The sequence below is a fragment of the Panthera leo genome, chromosome B1, assembly GCF_018350215.1.
Source record: "Panthera leo isolate Ple1 chromosome B1, P.leo_Ple1_pat1.1, whole genome shotgun sequence".
NCBI classification, from domain to species: domain Eukaryota; kingdom Metazoa; phylum Chordata; class Mammalia; order Carnivora; family Felidae; genus Panthera; species Panthera leo.
Window position 1 is genome coordinate 32,656,453 of NC_056682.1, and position 18,652 is coordinate 32,675,104.

At 44.6% G+C, this 18,652-nt stretch overlaps 1 protein-coding gene across 2 annotated transcripts in view; it reads right to left on the minus strand.

The window, feature by feature from the left end:
- DOCK5 (dedicator of cytokinesis 5) overlaps positions 1-18,652 on the minus strand; it is a 220,895-nt gene that overhangs the window by 130,132 nt on the left and 72,111 nt on the right. For both annotated transcript variants that reach the window (XM_042934539.1, XM_042934538.1), the window contains exons 3-5: positions 8,220-8,260; positions 3,410-3,465; positions 1,076-1,172 (exon numbers count right to left, since the gene is read on the minus strand). In XM_042934539.1, coding sequence (XP_042790473.1) covers positions 1,076-1,172; positions 3,410-3,465; positions 8,220-8,260 — 194 coding nt within the window. The remainder of the gene's footprint in view (positions 1-1,075; positions 1,173-3,409; positions 3,466-8,219; positions 8,261-18,652) is intronic.

Here is an 18,652-nt window from a genome sequence, read left to right on the forward strand (position 1 = left end):
GGTCGGTAAGGTACGCTGGCTGCCGTGTGCCACCCTTACGGGAGTCCTCACGCGGCTGGGCGGTGAAACACTGACAAATTCCTATCCACTGGGTTACACATCAAAAGGCTAAGAAAGAGCGTTTCTACTGTTCCTTCCACCATCTCGTGTCATCAATGACCCTACCCCAGGACAATGAGAATATGATGGTTATCAACCACTGTATGGTCCATTATACGGATCTTTTTTTTTTTCTCTCACCAATTTTATTCAGCATTGTAGGAGAGGTTCCAGCCAGTGCAAAAGACCAAGAAAAAGAAATAAAAGGCATAAATTTTGGGAAAAGAAGCAAACAAGATCCTGTATTTATAACACCCTATGGTTCTTAGGATACCAAAAGCACAAACAACAGAACCAAAAAATAGGAAAATCAGACTTCTTCAAAATTAACAAGTTTCGTGCGTCGAAGAGTACCATCAAGAAAGGGAAAAAACCCACAGAGTGAGTTTTCAAATCATATCTCTGATAAGAGACAAAATGTCCTTACAAGTCAATCATAAAAAGGCAAACATCACAATTTTAAGATGGGCAAAATATGTGAACGAACATTCCTACAAAGAAGATATCCAAATGACCAAAAGGCACATGAAAAGATGCTCACTGTCATCAGCCACCAAATCAAAACCAAAGTTAGATACACTTTACACACACTAGCATATAATAAAAAAGGGCACTTGGGGGGCTTGGTCGGTTGAGCCTAAGTCTTGATTTGGCTCAGGTCATGATTCCAGGGTCATGGGATAGAGCCCTCCACTCTCAGTGCGGAGCCTGCTTGAGATTTTCTCTCTCCCTCTCTCTGTCTATCTTTCTCCTCCTCTCTGCCCTTCTCCCCCGCTCATGCTCTCACTCTCTCGCTCTCTTTTTATGGACTCCATCAGTGTGTTCCCCATCCTCTGGCTTCTGGCTGAGGTACGGGGGGTTCCATACAAAGGAACACACAATGGTTGCACCCTACTCCATGCAGCTGACACCTTGCAGCAGAACAGACAGGACCAGAAAATAACGCCACCAGCTTCAAGACCCGGGGAAAGCTCACCACATAGAGCTTGCGCCAGATGACAGCCCATTCTCGCAGGGTCGACGTGAGCTCCTGCACCAGTGGGAGCTCACCAGGGATCACGGTCTCGTGCTGCCTAAAGAGAACCAGACAGAGGCTCGTGTTACACTGGGTCGATCATCCCTGCTTTTCTTGACAGAGGTCATATTCCCCACAGTTCAAAGACGGGAGTGGGGCTGGTTAGGCTGGAGACAAGACAAAACTCACCCGTTGTGGGGAAATTTGTTTGGAAGACTTTATTACCCCTAGGCATCTGAGGGAAAGAGAAGGACCTTACCACTACAGCTCTCAAAAGGAATCATTTCTGCAATGAGATGGACCCGTGGCCCAGCCTGGACTGCCCCATTTCGGATCATTACAGGAGCAATGGTTATCAGCCACTGCTGGCTTCGGTGATTCCTAGGGATGGAAGCCCCAAAGCCAGTATTTTAGCTCGTTCTGCCAAGCAACCGTTTCATTAGGGAGAGAGGGTGAAGTGTTCATGGCACAGGGGTCGTGGGGCTTGTAACCTCAACCAGGACCTGCTGCTAGGGACCGAGGCAGTGCTCTCTTATGAAGTGATGCTCAGTATTCTTATCTGCTGCCTCGCTGCACTGAAAACGCATACAAACCAAACTCCTCACTCTCTCACAGGAGACTTACAACAAAGCGAGCCCCGTATCTATTCACATCAATCCTCTGCTATTTTTATGATGAGCAAAAGGAGAAAAGGAGAGTAAGGGCAAGTGAACAAATGGCAAATAGTGGTAGGATTGTCGGACTTAATTAAGACTACAAGACACCCGGTTAAGTTTGGATTTCAGACAGATTAAAATAACCTATAATCTATAATCTGTATTATATTATATATGTAATATATATAAGACATATAATATATATAACATATAATTATATAATTATAATATTTACTATATATAAGTTATATGATATATATCATCTATGTAAGTTATATAAGTTATATGATATATATCATCTATGTAAGTTATATAAGTTATATGATATATGTTATATGATGTTATATATATGTTAAATGATATATATTAGTTATATATATATGTTATATGATATATTATATATAATTATAATATTCATATATAGTATATATAATTATGTTTTATATATTATATATTATTATATATTGATATTTATTAATATTAATATATTATTATATATCATGTTATATAATATATATTATAGACCATATATTATATATGTTGTATATACAATATATAATATATATAATATATATAATATACTCTAATTTTTTTAATATAAGTGTGATCATATTTACTGTAAACAAGTACTTGGTGTTATCTGATTTTCACCTGGGCACCCTGCATTTTTACCTGTCAGCCCTAGTTAACGGGATCATGCCTCCCTGTGTGCCCTTTCGCCAGCGTGACAATGGAGGCCTCCCCAGGGATGGCCCACTGGAAGGAAGCTTCTCCGGAAGGGCAGGACACCTGGTTTTCAGCCTTGGTTCTGCTACTGAAAAGTAGCCGTGTGAACTGGGGCATGTCTCCACCTCTCGTCTATAAAACACGGATGCGGAACTTACGACCGAGACTGTCCTTTGATGCCTTGAGCCTGCGTGACTCTGATCCGTTCCACTCTCTATGAGCCCTGGGATGCCAGGCTCTCCTTCCCTCCTTAACTCTCCAGCCCCTGGGCTCACCAACCACACCGTGTCTCTCTCTTCCACTTCAGGGCAAGCGTCTTACTCCTCTTAGTGGCCACAGAAGAAGTACTTTCCAGGACACACGGCAGGTGGATGAAAAATAAGAACATCCAAAACTTGATGGATATTATCTGCAGGCCACGTTCAGACACGTTGTTTCATAATTTTACATTAAGCTCAACCAACGTAGGGCCAGATTTATCGCCCCCAATTTGCCCTGGAAAAGTCCAAGGTGCAGTGAGGCTACCTGACTTGTCTAAGCTTTAGTGCTGGTTACTGTAGGGATGCAGCTTGCCCATCTCTGTCCCAAGGGTGACAAATTGGGGGCTCTCAGATCTTACCAGCAAAAGAGTGCCAAAGCTTCACGTATGTGCACACATGAGCACACAAACACTCAGTGAGCAGACAGCACAAAAGGAAGGTAAGGGCCCTTCATTCATTCATTGTCCGTCTTTAGGATTCTAGGGAAGGATGCCAGGAAGGAACAATTGTAACAGAAAGAACCACGTCAGGAAAAGGTTTTTATTCACTTCCCTCTTATATGAGAAGAGAGAAATCCTGCGCAAAAGAAACTCTTTAGTGATAATTTGAAATCTTCACCAACTTCTAGGAGTTTTCCTGGAATTGGAACTTACCCTCGGTCTTCCACAGTTGCCTCCTTCAAATGGATATACGTTTCAGGGAAAATCCCCTACAGAGAGAAGAACTTTGGTTACACGGTTATACGAATCTCAGCGTAAAGAGCACAGAGGGCATCAGGAATGGATGAGGAAGAAACAGGATGCCTGGACAGTGGCTAGAGTTTGCGGCCAGGCTTGTGGGGGCCGACCATCCTGACTGACACCTAAACGAAAGCATGGCTGAAAAGACAGAAATTAAGAGCTGGGTTCCCAGAGCCTAGGAGAGATGCTTCCCAAGTGGACAGGCAAACATGTCCGGGTCAGCTCAGGGCCGCAGTAATGTCAAGGACTTTCACAGTGAGATCCTAAAACCCTCCAGATCGTACCATGAAATGCTTCCCTTCAAATGGTTTCACATAATTAGTGACATGGAGGGCTATGTACTTAGTGGCCCATCAAATTACAGTGATTTTCTAAAACAATCCCTGTCAGCACTTTTACTTAAACCAAATGTGCCCCAAATCAATTAGTTCTAATTATCCAGTCTCAAATGGCTCTCCATTCTATATTCCTAAGAAGCGATTCTCCATCGCTATTGTGACATTGCTCATGGGAGAACCAAGGCCCAGAAGGACCCAAGAGAAAGACTGGAAACCAATCAGTAGAAACTGAAGAAGCGAAGATCAGATCTCACCACCAGAAAGCAGGTCATGGATCTGAGTTTTCCTAAATGCCAACGGCTTCTATTGTTTAACTGGGTGATACATTCATCAAGAAATGGCGAAAGTGCCATCTGGAAAAGGCATTGCTGCTCTTTGTTTTAAGGGCAGTGTGCATGCCAGACCAGTAGAAGTAGGAAAAGAGCACATTTAATGGGCACCACTGGCCCAACTGCTCCCAGCCCAGCACCTGCAAAGGTCAGTGCGACCCTGTAGACATTCTGTGTCGGGAGTGGCTGACCGCAAAGGTGGGAGAGGAATATCCTCCTACCTGGGGGACCGGGTCAAAGATGTGTATGTACCCAGCGATCCTTAATGCACTCAGTGACCGACCACTGGGGTCAGTGTGGTGTCCGGTTTCGTGTGCTATGTTTGCCTGAATAATGCTCTTCTTTCTCCATTTTAGCCCTTTGTCAACAAAACAGGAAACAGCAAGAAAATCTGAGATGGAGCTGTTCCCACAAGTGGTGATGGCAGGAGAGATCCTGCCACTGCTTGAGTCAAAGGCAAAATGGCCATCCTTTCCTGCCAGGCAGGAAGAACCCAAAAACAAGTACATTACCTTCCCCTCCTCACTGTGAGGAAGGGATAGGCATAGGGTGTCTAAGTAAGAAAGTACCATGCCAGTCTGTTATTGAGCAGCCCCAGAACACACACAGGAGCAAGGGGACACTGACCTCTTTCATTACAGAGGAAGGACTCAAAGTCATGTTGGGAAACCGATCAAATGGTTAAAAACAAACAAAAACGGGGAGTGGGAAGTTAGCAAGTGATGAATCACTTAAAGCAATAGTTACGTGGAGCCATATTTGTAGGTTAAAATGCGATGTAACACTGCTAATCCCAAGGAATATCCTCACAGCAGATTTTTCTCATCAAGAAGGGTAACGGACCAGCTAAAATTTTTGGGCATTCGTAATCTGATGACTGGTCTCCTCCCAATAACTGGGAGAAGTCCAAATCAAAGACAGAAGCATGTGAAATAAAAACAGTGACTTATTTTGTAACATCTAAGCAGACTACCAGCAGATGATTTATGCTAAATTTACAGACCTGACGGTTTTCCTGTTAACAGAATATTTATTTCGTTGCATTGCCACTCTGTTCTCTGTAGGCATCCTCCCTCCATGAGAGCATACGCCCACCTACAGCCATTTAATTGCTCTGGTAAATCTGAGCCTTGTAGAACTTTTCCTATGCCCATCTGATACACAGAAAGGCAGGATGGGGCCCTTATGCGGCTCAGTCAGCTAAGCGTCCGACTCTTAATTTCAGCTCAAGTTATGACCTCACGGTTCATGAGTTTGAGCCCCACATTGGGCTCCTCGCTGACAGCTCGGAGCCTTCTTGGGATTCCTTCTCTTTCTTTCCCTCCCCGCTTTCTCTCTCTCTCTCTCTCTCTCTCAAAATAAATAAACTTAAAAAAAAAAAAAAGGCAGGATAAACTTGGGGGATAGGTTACTGATTTAAAGCCTGTCTCATTTTTGACTTTCCTTTCTCAATGCAACTTAACTCACTTCAGTAAAAAAATAAACTAATGACGTTCTAGATATTGCCCTTATCCACACTTCCACAATCATGCGGGGATCAATAATCAGTTTCTGCAAAGCTCTTGGTTTCTTCAATATAAAACCACAAGCTCATTTTATCTCTGCTCTAAATGGCTAGGTTGGCTGATAAATGACACCCAAAATTTCCATTAAAATAATAGGCCTTTCAAAGAGTTCCTCCCCTAAAGACCGTCAAAGGCAGGAAAACAGCATTAGAAGGGCGTTTCAAATAGGCTGGATCTCTTAATGAAAGGGAGTCAAAAGCTCAACATAATTCATGATGACTATCTGAATTCCCTAGATTCTTCCTGGAGTTCTCCACCAAGAAGATACTTCAACTTAAAAATCAACAAGTAAATGCCAGGTCCTTGTTTGTCCTCCCATTTCATTGAAATGCAACGTTGAATTATCACCGACTTAGAAGAAGCTCTTCCTGAAATCATTCTTCATAAGGCTGAGATTTAAAGTTTAAGGATTTTAAGAAAATGAAGACAAAAAAAAAAAATTGAAAAACACACCCGGAACTTGTCATTTAGATCCTAGCAAAGCACTCCATTCACTCTTCAAAGACGACAACAAGGGCACTAGTTAAGATGGATTTTGATCTATTAGGACATCACAGGATGCCTTAGAAACCGCGGTCGTCTATGCGCAAAAAGGATCCTCACATTCTGTAACTCTCTGAAAGGCGAGAGTGTGGTCTGGGAGCTTGTTTCAACATGATTCACAATCACCAGTTAAAAATCAAGAATTGTGTTTGTTCTTTAAGTTCATATGACCTTACCTGAGAATGGGTTTTGGTTCATTTTTTTTTTAAGTTAGCATTTTTTTTTTAAAGATTGGGGGTTAAGTGGCATAAATATTCTTGCTCTTTAATAAACTCAGAACTTTAAAACTGTTAACTCCAATCATGTTTTGAAATAACTATCGTTTCTCTAATTGTGAATAAAATAAACACTGATAGGGCTGACCCCATACCAAGCGGCAGGAGTGTCTATAAACTGAGTACAAAGATCCTAAAAGGACGGAAGGTCTTGGATTTAGTCTTATGATGCTTTCATTCACACAAGAACATCCCTGTCGTACATCCCTATTTGAAGGTCTGGAGAAATTAAAGTCAGCAAGAGATTAAATGAAAATAGTTAAGCTGGAAATGAAAACATGTGGCACAAGAATCAAACTATGGGCAGAAAAATTCAGCATCAGGATTTGGGGCGGGATAAAAAGAACCAAAATTGTGGGAGTTGATACTCGTGTTATGAGCAAATACTCCTTTATTTTGGAAGATTATGAAACTGTCAAAGTTAACAAAATGCGCGTGTGTGTGTGTGTGTGTGTGTGTGTGTGTGAAAATACTGCGTATGACATAAAAGCCAAATATACAAAAAGCCTGACCAAAACAGTGGTTTCTAATGCCCTACACTTCATAGAAAGGGGCTTTTCTACCCGCTGAGCTCTCTTGAGAGTTATGTGCCCTGATTACTTGTATCTCATGCTGTGTTTGAAAAATAAGAACTGTGGGTTTTGGGTTGTTGTTGTTTTGTTTTGTTTTGTTCACTTCCATGATAAAATCTGAAAAGGCTGAATCTAAAAGGCTGAATCTAAAAAGGCTGAAATGTTTCTCTTACCCCTTTCCTAATGAGCTATTTTGCATGTGAACTAACTGGGAAATACTATGGCCCAATCAACTCTGCTCTTTCAAAACAAAGTGCTGACTCCATATTTTCCAGAGGGTGCTGCGTCAAAGGAAAAGCACTGACCAGACCTAAAATTAACTGAGGGGGGTATTAACATAACTAATAGATTTTCTTTAGCTTGCTGATGAGTAGTTTTGGCACTGGGTACAGGAACCTGCTAGGGTCAGTATTTTTCAAACTCTCTGCCCATGATGAGATACATTCTCATGGCAACCCGGTACTTAACTATACATAAAATATAATTTAAAATACAGAAGATACATAAACGTATGAGCCGCAAACAAAAGTTGCATGAAACAGGATTTGTCACAGTGTTCCATTTTCTTTTCTACTTTTCAGAGTTTTGGTTTTTGGAAAATGATGGTTAATAACCCACTAAGTTGATTTCATGACGTATTACTGGGGTTGGGAGGTTCCCGGTTTCGAAATGACGACGCTGGCTTATCCATTTTGTGATAAAGGATAGAATCAAGCAGAAATGGGGGGATGCTTTGGTTCTGGGATGTAAGCATTGCAGCCCAAGGATTAAGAAGAAGCACGGGTCCCCCTGAAAGAGACAGCCAACAATAACAATATCACTGTATCACCACCCTTTTTAGCTTGAGGGACAGAAAGCAAAATGCCCGACACAGTGTGTGAATTCACCTCTGGCCTCTATCCTTGAGGTGGCAGGTAGGAATACGGCCAATGGGACTTGTGCCATTTTACCTAAACACTGAGGTCAGAGAATGTGTTTTCAGGTCTAAAGAAGAACCATCACAGAGAACACAAACTAGGTCTAGAGACAGCAATGAGCAGAAAATGAGTAACACAAAACTAGCAGACAGATTCAAATTAAAAATGGATTGATACACCATACCTTTTTCGATTTATTTTGGAGGGTATATCCTCTGTACCAACCTGTCAGGGCATAAGAAAACATAGTCTTTTAAGTTATCTGAGATAATATAAAGATATCAGCAATATACATCCTCCCATTCTATCAGAACATTGGCCTGGAATCCAGGGGGCAATTAGCAGACTATTTAGAATATGTGCAGTTTGGGTTTATTACACGGTCAAAATTTAGATCTATAGGAGAGCTTTATTTTCTCCATAGGTAAAGGATTTAGAATTCAAATAGAATCATGACTCATCTCCGCTCCTTTAGAGAAAGGATAGAACAACAACAACAACAACAACAAAACAAGACGGAAGGCAGGTCAACCTCATAATATCTTAATACCTTAGCCATTCATTGTTTTTGCATGAATGAATAAGACTTTCATCGATATGTATAAATTCAAAAGTCACCCTACACTACTAAATAAAGTAAATATTTTAATCATTTATATAGTCTTTCTCTTATCTAAATTCTCAGGTGAAGAACCACTATTCTACAACAATTAAAAAAATTTTTTTTAATGTTTATTCATTTATGAGACAGAGAGAGACAGAGCATGAGTGGGGGAGGGGCAGAGAGAGAGGGAGACACAGAATCCGAAGCAGGCTCCAGGCTCCGAGCCATCAGCACAGAGCCCGACGCGGGGCTCGAACTCACGGACCGTGAGATCATGACCTGAGCCGAAGTCGGACGCTCAACCGACTGAGCCACCCAGGCGCCCCTCTACAACAATTTTAAATGGCAATAGCACATCTCACATACACAAACATTTGCACCTAAAAAAGTTGAAACAAACAAATAGTAAAACAATGTTTTAAACAATTCTTGGCAATGCTATATACACCCCCAACAATAGAAAAAAACAATTGTTTGCTTGATGAGGCTTTGAATAAAGGCTTTCACTTCTTTATACAAATTTCAATAAATACACATACACCAATGGATGCTTCTCTACCCTCTATCTGGTAGAGGGAATACACAATTTAATCTGTCCATCAACAGATAACTTACATTAAATATTTATTGGACACCTACTAGAGGTAATTTACTGTAATGATTTTCCTCATTCCCCACGTCCATCAGGCATCAAGCTGGTCATCTTGCCTAAGTAACCCCGGCTGGAAGTAGAATAGATGTGTAAAGCAGCCATATACATACGGTGAGTAGATGCAAACCGTACTTAAAGCGTCAGGCATCTGCCAACAGGGTTCTAGAACCCTCTTGTAATTTGTTCCATGCGAAATCGCCCAGAAAACAGACGCACAATCTGTTCCGGGTGTATTGCAAGAAGAAAGCTGAATTTGAGCACAGGCTTAACGACATTTTCACAAGTTTCTAAGCTGTCAGCATTCAAACCTTTAAAAGGATTCGGCTATATTTTTTTACGGGAAAGAATAGGGTCCTATGTTGTGAAAGCGTTCCAGGTTCGTATCAAGGCCCAAGGTGGGGAAAAAGATATCTGAACAGGAAACCCTGCTCCCAATTTAGGATGCCAAAGGGCACAAGAGAGCCAGCTGCTAGAACACCAAGCCAGACATCACTGGCTGGTTTTTCTGCCACAGGACAATGCCTTCGCCTCAATCAATGGCTTCAGCCTCATCCTGGCGCGGGGGAGGGGCAGGCAAGCTGAGAAACAATAGTCTCTTCCAAGCCCTTTTCCTCGCCCTGTGTCCTACCAAACCGAGATGGAACCGTTTGGACTTTGCTCCACTGTCAGAGAGGAATTTCTCTGTACTTCTGTAAACAGTATTTTTGTGCAGCCATTCATCACAGAATTATGCTTTCTAAACCCGTCATTTTTGAAAGCTTTTTTTTTTTTAAACCTCCTAAATCTTCTCTAAAATTGTGGTTTGCATCCAGCCCCCAACTAAAGGCACAAAATTATCACACTGAATTTGTAGCACGTTCATTTTGCTTGGTATTAGGCGGCGGCACAGTACCCTCTCTCTGCAGTTTTCATGTTACTGTCAGGACTCCGTAAGTTCACCTGCTAATACCTGCAAGGGATATTAATAAGCAAGAACACCGTTTTCCAACTGATCCCAATATTTAAGACAAGAGAAGCATAGGTAAATATGGTGTGCTTTTAGGCTTCCAAATGCATCGCAATGCAAAGAGACAGCGAAGGCTACATCAAACGAGCAGCTATGATTCAGGAGTAAACTGGTGAGAATCTCGGATGCTTTTTAAAATTACTTTTTAAGGGGCGCCTGGGTGGCTCAGTCGGTTAAGCGTCTGACTTCAGCTCAGGTCATGATCTCGCGGTCCGTGAGTTCGAGCCCCGCGTCGGGCTCTGGGCTGATGGCTCAGAGCCTGGAGCCTGCTTCCGATTCTGTCTCCCTCTCTCTCTGCCCCTCCCCCATTCATGCTCTGTCTCTCTCTGTCTCAAAAATAAATAAACATTAAAATTACTTTTTTTTTTTTTAACGCTTATTTATTATTGAGAGATAGACACAGAGCATGAGCAGGGGAGGGGTAGAGAGAGGGGGAGACACAGAACCCGAAGCAGGCTCCAGGCTCCGAGCTGTCAGCACAGAGCCAGAAGCGGGGCTCGAACCCACAAACCGCGAGGACATAACCTGAGCTGAAGTTGGTCGCCTAACCAACTGAGCCACCCAGGCACCCCTAAAATCCGGACACTATCAGGGCACCTGGGTGGCTCATTCAGTTCAGCGTCTGACTTCAGCTCAGGTCATGATCTTGCGGTTTGTGAGTTCAAGCCCCGCATCGGGCTCTGTGTTGACAGCTCAGAGCCTGGAGCCTGCTTCAGTTTCTATGTCTCCCTCCCTCTCTCTCCCTGAATACACAGAACAGATTGGTGGTTGCCCGGACGCCGGGGGTGGACGGGAGGGCGAAATGCGTGAAGGGAGTCGAAAGGTACAAACTTCTAGTTATAAAATAATGAAGTCATGGGGATGTCATGTGCAGCAGGGCAACCGTCGTTAATGATACTGTGTTGAGTATTTGAAACTTGCTGAGAGAGTAAGTCTTGAAGCTTCTCATCACAAGGGAAAAGGGTTTCGCAACTACTATGCTAATGGATGTTAACAACACTTACTGTGATGAACAGTTTGCAATAAACACAGATATGGAATCGTTATGTTGTACACCTGGAAAAAAATGTTGTGCTTCAATCACACCTCAAGAAAACAAAAGCAGGGCGGGGCGGGGGGGTGGGGGGAGAGCTTCTGACAACCATGGTGAACATCAAAAGCGATTCCAGGCAAAGCGTGGTTCTTCCATTCGGGCACCCGGTCATTTCTGTTTTCCTGGGACTGCCCCAATCCAGGATAAAAATCCGTCCCCTCCGAAACGAACACGCCTGTGAGTTCCTAATTCCACGGGCAAAGTTGCTTCTTTTATCCCGTAGATGTATACATCATCTACGCTGATACAAAAAGTAAAAATACAGGGGCGCCTGGGTGGCTCAGTCGGTTGAGCGACTGACTTCAGCTCAGGTCATGATCTCGCGGTCCGTGAGTTCGAGCCCTGCGTCGGGCTCTGTGCTGACAGCTCAGAGCCTGGAGCCTGTTTCGGATTCTGTGTCTCCCTCTCTCTCTGACCCTCCCTCGTTCATGCTCTGTCTCCCTCTGTCTCAAAAATAAACAAACATTAAAAAAAAAAAGTAAAAAAAAAAAAAAAGTAAAAATACAGAAATAAGATGATCTCATATAATGGCAGTACTGATAAGCGTTCAAGGAGAGGAACATGGTGGGATGACTAGTAACATGGTACATTACTTTAGATAAGGTGATCAAGCTTTCCTTGAGAGAATCGGAATGGAACCAGTCATAAAATGGGAGAAGGCAATTAGAAGGTAGTCCGAGGGAGGCATGATTCTCAACCCTGGCTGCCCATTAGGTTTACCAGAGAAGTTTTTAAAATGCCAATGCCTGAACCACATCCCAAATATTCTGATTTAATTGGACGCAGGTGGGACCCAAGCCTAGCGCTTCTAAAAAGATCCTCGGGTGATGCTGATGGGCAGCCAGGATCGATTGTCAGAACTATCACACGCCATGGGGGAACTTCGTTTGTTTTCTAAGCACAATGGGAAGCCATCGGAAGGTTCTAAATGACATCATCATGCCTTATGCTTTTAAAACATTATGCTGGCTCTTACATAAGAATGGACTGTGGGAGGTGAGACATAGTGGAAAGAGGAACATCAGGGAGGAGACTAGTAGGTAAAGTGAAAATGGGGAGAGATGAAAAGATGCTGGACCCATTTTGAATCAACAGGTGTTGCTCATGATTTCGCTGGGAACAGCCATGACCCAAGGGATGAAAGGCAAATATTCACGGGCATTCAAATGCTGGGTTTAAGCAACGGAGTGGCTACAATTAATTCTTCGGGATAGGGAGATTGAAAGGAGCAAAGCACTGGGGAATGGGAGGCAGATTCAGGACATGTATCTTGGCCCCTCTGCTTCCCTTCCTGAACAAGTAAACCCTGAGCCATTTCGTAGGACAGGGCAATTTAGGCATTTGCAAGGGGGGTGGGGGAGGCCATCCGCACAGGGACCAGACTGGCAGGGCATGTCAGAGCCCAGGCAGAACAAAGTACGCATCCATGGGGACTGGGGGATCTGCAAGAAGGTGAAGAGAAGGGCGTCCATGCCCAGGCCATGGGGATGGGGAATGGTGAAATGATACGAGTTATCAGAGAGAGGATAGGCTGAGGAGAATGTCTGTGCGGGAGAAGGTGTGGTAATCGAGACAGATTATTTCCATACCGCGGAACTGATGAAATCGGTAACTATAATAATTTACTGGAATATTAATACTGGAAGCCAGGTCTCTTACTCTCATGGAAGGGAGTTACACGAAAGGGAAAAAACTAGAATGAACTCTGAGATGCCGGACTGGAACTGAAGGCGCCCATGTGTACGCGTGCCTTCAAAAACAGGCAGAGAGGTCAAAATCAATGGCTGTGTTAACCTGTATTTATACACTCACGCCCATTATCCCTAGCTCTGCTGATACCTACTAGCTCTTACGTTTCTAACCCTGATACAGATGATCGCGAGCTCAGAAACGAAGCTATGGAACTGGACTGGAGAGCAACCAGTCCAGGATGAAGCAGGAAGGCAGAAGCAAATCCAGGAAAATGAGTGGAGCTGCAGAATCATCTCATTTGTCTGGACATACGAGGAGGAGCTAATTACTTCTGTCAGGACGTCTGGATCTGAAAAAGAAGTAGGTCCACAGGGCACCACGTACAGAAGACACTTCTAGAGAAACATTATTCAAGACAGGAAATGCAATCAAAGGACATTCCACAGCATCCGCTGTTTCTCCTACATAGACCCTATCATCTAGATGATAACTTTTTAAAAGAAATTATATTGCATTTATACTGGGAGATCTCTATGCGGCACAGACAGGTATATGGGTGGTTGGTGGGGAGTGTAAGAGAGTTAAATCCTTATCTTCCATAAGAAGCAGTTACGAAACAAAAATGCAAATGGAAATATCAAGTCACAGAAGCGTGGTTCTTTGGAAATGAAAAAGCATATATACTACAAAAACTGGCTGAAAGAGTTGAAAGCAGAACCAGAAACCAAGAGGAGGTGTGACGGGACTGCTGTGTATCATTATAAACTTGCTAGAAACGGCCTGGCCTTTAAGATTATATGCATTTCTGACAAGGATAAAATTGAAAATTAAGGGTAAAGAGTAAAGCTGATAAGCCCTGGTCAGCCAGGACCAGGCAAAGGCAAAATTATAGGGAAAGAAAACAGAACAAGGCTGAGGGTCGTGTTGATACAGAGGGACGCTGGCGAATTTGGGGGGACGGGGGGAGGGGTGCAGATAGGACTGTTCTGTGTCTTGTGGTGGCATTTCCTGAGTGCATGCATTTGTCAAAATCTGTACTCGGGGCGCCTGGGTGGCTCAGTCGGTGAAGCGTCCGACTTCGGCTCAGGTCATGATCTCACGGTCCGTGAGTTCGAGCCCCGCGTCGGGCTCTGTGCTGACAGCTCAGAGCCTGGAGCCTGTTTCAGATTCTGTGTCTCCCTCTCTCTCTGCCCCTCCCCCGTTCATGCTCTGTCTCTCTCTGTCTCAAAAATAAATAAACATTAAAAAAAAAAAAATCTGTACTCCAAACAGGATGAATTCAACTCAGTACAAATGACGTATTTTTTAAAAATGAGAAATGACTCTACGCCCACTAGGATGGTTAAAGTTAAAAAGACTGTACCAGGTGCTGGTACAGATACGGGCAATTAGAATTCTCTCACATTGTGGGTAGTTTCACATCAGATTAAACATACACATGACCTATGACCTAGCAGTATCTCTACTTGGAAGTATTCACCCAAGATCAGTATATGTAAGTGACGGGTCACTAAATTCCACTCCTCAAGCTAGTATTACACTGTATTAGTGTTATACTAAGACATGCATAATCCCATTTATATACAGTTGAAGAGCCGGAAAACTTACACATGGTGACCTACTTTGGAGCGGCAGTTGCTTTTTGGAGCGGGAATTGTGTGGAAGAAGGCAACAGGGTGCTCTTTGGGGCAAGGGAAACGTTCTACATCTTGACTGGGAGGATTAGGTACATGGAGTGCATTCGTTCATCAAGATTCATTGAACTGAATACCTAAGATGAGTATATTTTACTGTATATGAATTTTACTGCGATTTTTAAAAGCCATGTAAAACTTCACACTATCAAATGAGCATTACAAAGTGAGCACCTCAATGGGGCACCTGGGTGGCTCAGTCAGTTGAGTGTCTGACTCTGGATTTGGGCTCAGGTCATGATCTCACAGTTCATGAGTTCAGGTCCCGCACTGGGCTCTGTGCTGACAGTGTGGAGCCTGCTTGGAACTCTCTCTTTCTTCCTCTCTCTGTGCCCCGCCCCAACTCTCTCTCTCTCTTTCTCTCAAAATAAATAAACTTTATAGGAAGAAACAAACCAAAACAAAGTAAGCACCTCAAGGTGATCTAGAATTCCATGATAATGACATTGCTCCCAAATATTACTGAATATTTTTGTCCGAAAATGCCTCCGAAAGCAGTGAGGCATGTATGAAAAAAATCACAGGACCATTTTTCCACCGTTTTTATTTTAACTGTGCCTCCTTAAAACACCATTGATCTTCACTGCTCATTCTGTGCTCCAAGGCGAATCTGAACGAGTTTTGCTATTTCCAAAAGTTCAGCCACAGATCGGAGATTCATTCGCTCATTCAACAGAGAGATGCCAAGAGAGCGAGACGTACGACATCTCCGCCCTTCCGAGTCTTGCTTTATGATGGGAAGAAAAACACAAGTATCCATAAGCCCCAGCAAATAACCAAGTAACTGCACATGGGGCTAAATGGTATTAAGGAAGGAGAGTAATGTTGGGGAGTGATGAGTGGGGGTGGGGCTGCCTTAGAAAGTGTGGTTCCAAACTCTCTTGGAGGAGCGACTGGAGCCAAGGATTTACATCACCAACGTGGCCATTCATTTATTATACATAAAAACACTGAGGGCTCCTGGGTGGCTCAGTTGCTTAAGCGTGGGACTTCGGCTCAGGCCATGGTCTCGCGGTCTGTGAGTTCGCGCCCCGCGTCGCGCTCTGCGCTGACAGCTCAGACCCCGAAGCCTGCTTCCGATTCTGTGTCTCCCTCTCTCTCTGTCCCTCCCCCGCTCATGCTCTGTCTCTCTGTCTCTTAATAACAAATAAACGTTTAAAAGAAAAAAAAAAACACTCACTGAATGCCAGCAGCCCAGACGTCTTCAAGGAGGAAGGAAATAGATCCATAAACAAATCATTAAATACAAAGGGCTTCTAATGGGAAGGCTGGAAGACACTGGCACACAGAGGGAGAATTATGAATGTCCTGAAGACTCCAAAGGCAATTGCTGAGGGGGACTCAGGACTTCCTGCACCATAAAAGCATTATTTAGATGTGTAACTCATGGAGTTTTGTAAAATCTCTCATTTTGCAATCCCACAATGAATTAGCCACCGCGCCCCCCCCCCCCACAAGAACAGTAAAGAGTTTTTGTGCTGTAAAATATACATAAAATTTACTCTTTTAGCCATTTTGAGGTATTCGGTTCAGTGGCGCTAAGTACATTCACGATGTTGTGATAATGTTGAGATCCCCGGAATTAAAGGCAAAAAACCAGACAGGGAGCCCTTGTTTATACGCACCATGACATGGGGGAGGGGAAGGGCCAGAGATGATCCCCAGAGGGAGAGCATGTGATAAATCCTGTTCTTTTTAAGTGTCCCCTGGGTCTGGGAGTTTGCTGGGTATATGGCACGGTTAATCAGGCCAAGGTCAAAGGTCCATCCCCTGTGGGCCAGGGAAACCTGTCCGGGTTCGCTGGCTGGTTTCCGTGGCCAAAGCCTGCCCTCCCATCCCCGAGCCAATGCTCCTCAAAGAGATGGCTGAGGTCCCTCCGGGGAAGCTGGTGAGCTGGAACAGCTGGGTGCAAACTCCTCAGAGGACAGACAGATACAGCTCACTGTCGGATCCTGGTTCCTAGGCGGCACTCTCACTGCCGGCCAGAGCCTCCAACCGTAGGATGCGTGCTTCCCAAAGGCAATGGGCAGCTCACCAGTGCTTTTGGAAATGAGGTCAAAGGCAGAAATGAAAAGGATGCAAAGGCAGTCAAAGGTGATTCAAGCCCGTTATACCTGTTTGGGAGACAAATCAGGCTTCCCAGTGAAATATCTTCGCTCACTTTTGTGCCTTTACGATACACAGATAGATGTTGTTAAGTCTGAACTCCAAAGGAACTCAGAGTGCCCTGAAATTTAACACCCTTACTTAAAAAAGAGGAAACACAAGCAAGGAATGGGAAAGGTTGTACAGAGTCAACCAGCGACTTAGAATCTAAGCTGAGAATGCAAACACAGGTCTCCTGCCGCCCGGGTCATCACTGCCTCCGTGGCCATGCAGCGGATGAACGGGACGCTTGCTCAAGGCACTGCCTCCCACGGGAAGGAAGCCTGGCCATGGAATCCAACCGGTAGAAAACCCATGCACACTAGCATGCCAAGTCAGTGGAAAAGAAAGAGATGTGGTTTCCGTCTTTCACTTTATTTCTTGAGTGAACAGGAAAGAGCCCCGTCTTTGCAGTACCTGGCACATCGCGGGCAATCCGTAACGCTTAAATGGCTGTATCAGAGAAGGTCTTGTGAGCGAGCCAGAGGTCATGGACAGAACAGATGAATGCAAGGCCAGACCCGTGCAATAAAATCTGCACCTCTAAAACCAGACCCCAAAGCGAGGTCTGAGCAAGGCGTGGGGTCCCATGCCCAACGGGCCAGAGCTGGGCAGACCCTAAGCACCAGCCTGGAGGCCAGAATGTCCAGAAAAGAGGAGGCGTGGCTCCTTATGAAGACTCATCTGAAATGAAAAAGCCCGGTTCTGTGCTCACCAGGTCTGCGGGACTCCGTTTCTTCAGCTGTGAAAGTAATTAGGCTTTCGTGTCTTAAATTTCCTTCCACAAAAACATTCAACTTTTTTCCCCCAGTGTGTTAGCTCATAAAATCCGAGTCCATAGCTAAAAATGCCCAAGTTTCTCCTCGTTGCCTACTAGAGATAGTAATGCCAGAGACTTCTTTCAACCAGCCAACGCCTCCTGAGACAGGCAGAGGGGCCGGTCCAGGGTGGGGGTGGGGGCAGACCCAAGCCACAGCCGGCACGACGGAGACACGAGTATCCAAACGCCCACCGCAAAAGGAGGAGACCTCCCTTGGCTTCACAGACGCCCTGAAGCTCGGCGACACCAGGGGAATTCAATTTCCCCTAGTCTGATCAACATCGTCGCTCTGGTTTGCCAACTCCCTCTTTCCTGGATGTCACCTTTTCCTTCTTTCTTGTTTCAGGCAAAGAAGTGCGGCCAGCAGTCAGCTGTCTTGCCAGGGGCTCTAACTGCCGTCATCCGTGATGTGGGTCTCTAGCTTCTCCAACTAGTTCAAGGAAGCTGAAACGACGGGATGTGGCGCAACTCACCGCGGCGCCGGGATCAGCATCAGCGCCGATTTGCGAGAGGGACGAGAGAGGGATGCAGGTTTGGGAGTGAGGAATCCACGAGAATCCAGCAAGATGTATTTAAGGAGGCCCATTTCCATAAAGACCTATGTCTGGCTCCACGGGGCTCCGAGGGGTTGGGAGACTGTGCACCCCAAACCCCGCTCTCAAAGGCTCTCTAATCTCGTCGCTGGTGGAACAGAGACACGGGTGAGTGGAAGGCACGCTTGCGTGGCCAGTTTGCCGAGGATTTCTGGAAACGCAGCGCAGGCTGCTCTTTTCAGGTAACCGTCTGAGCCTACTGAGGAGGCCACCGAGGTAAAGGGCACGCATAAACGCGGCCTTACTCTCCCAGGGGAGAATGGAGGCCCCAGAAAGATAGGAAACTCCTCCCGGGCGGAGTACCGGAAACACTGGTGT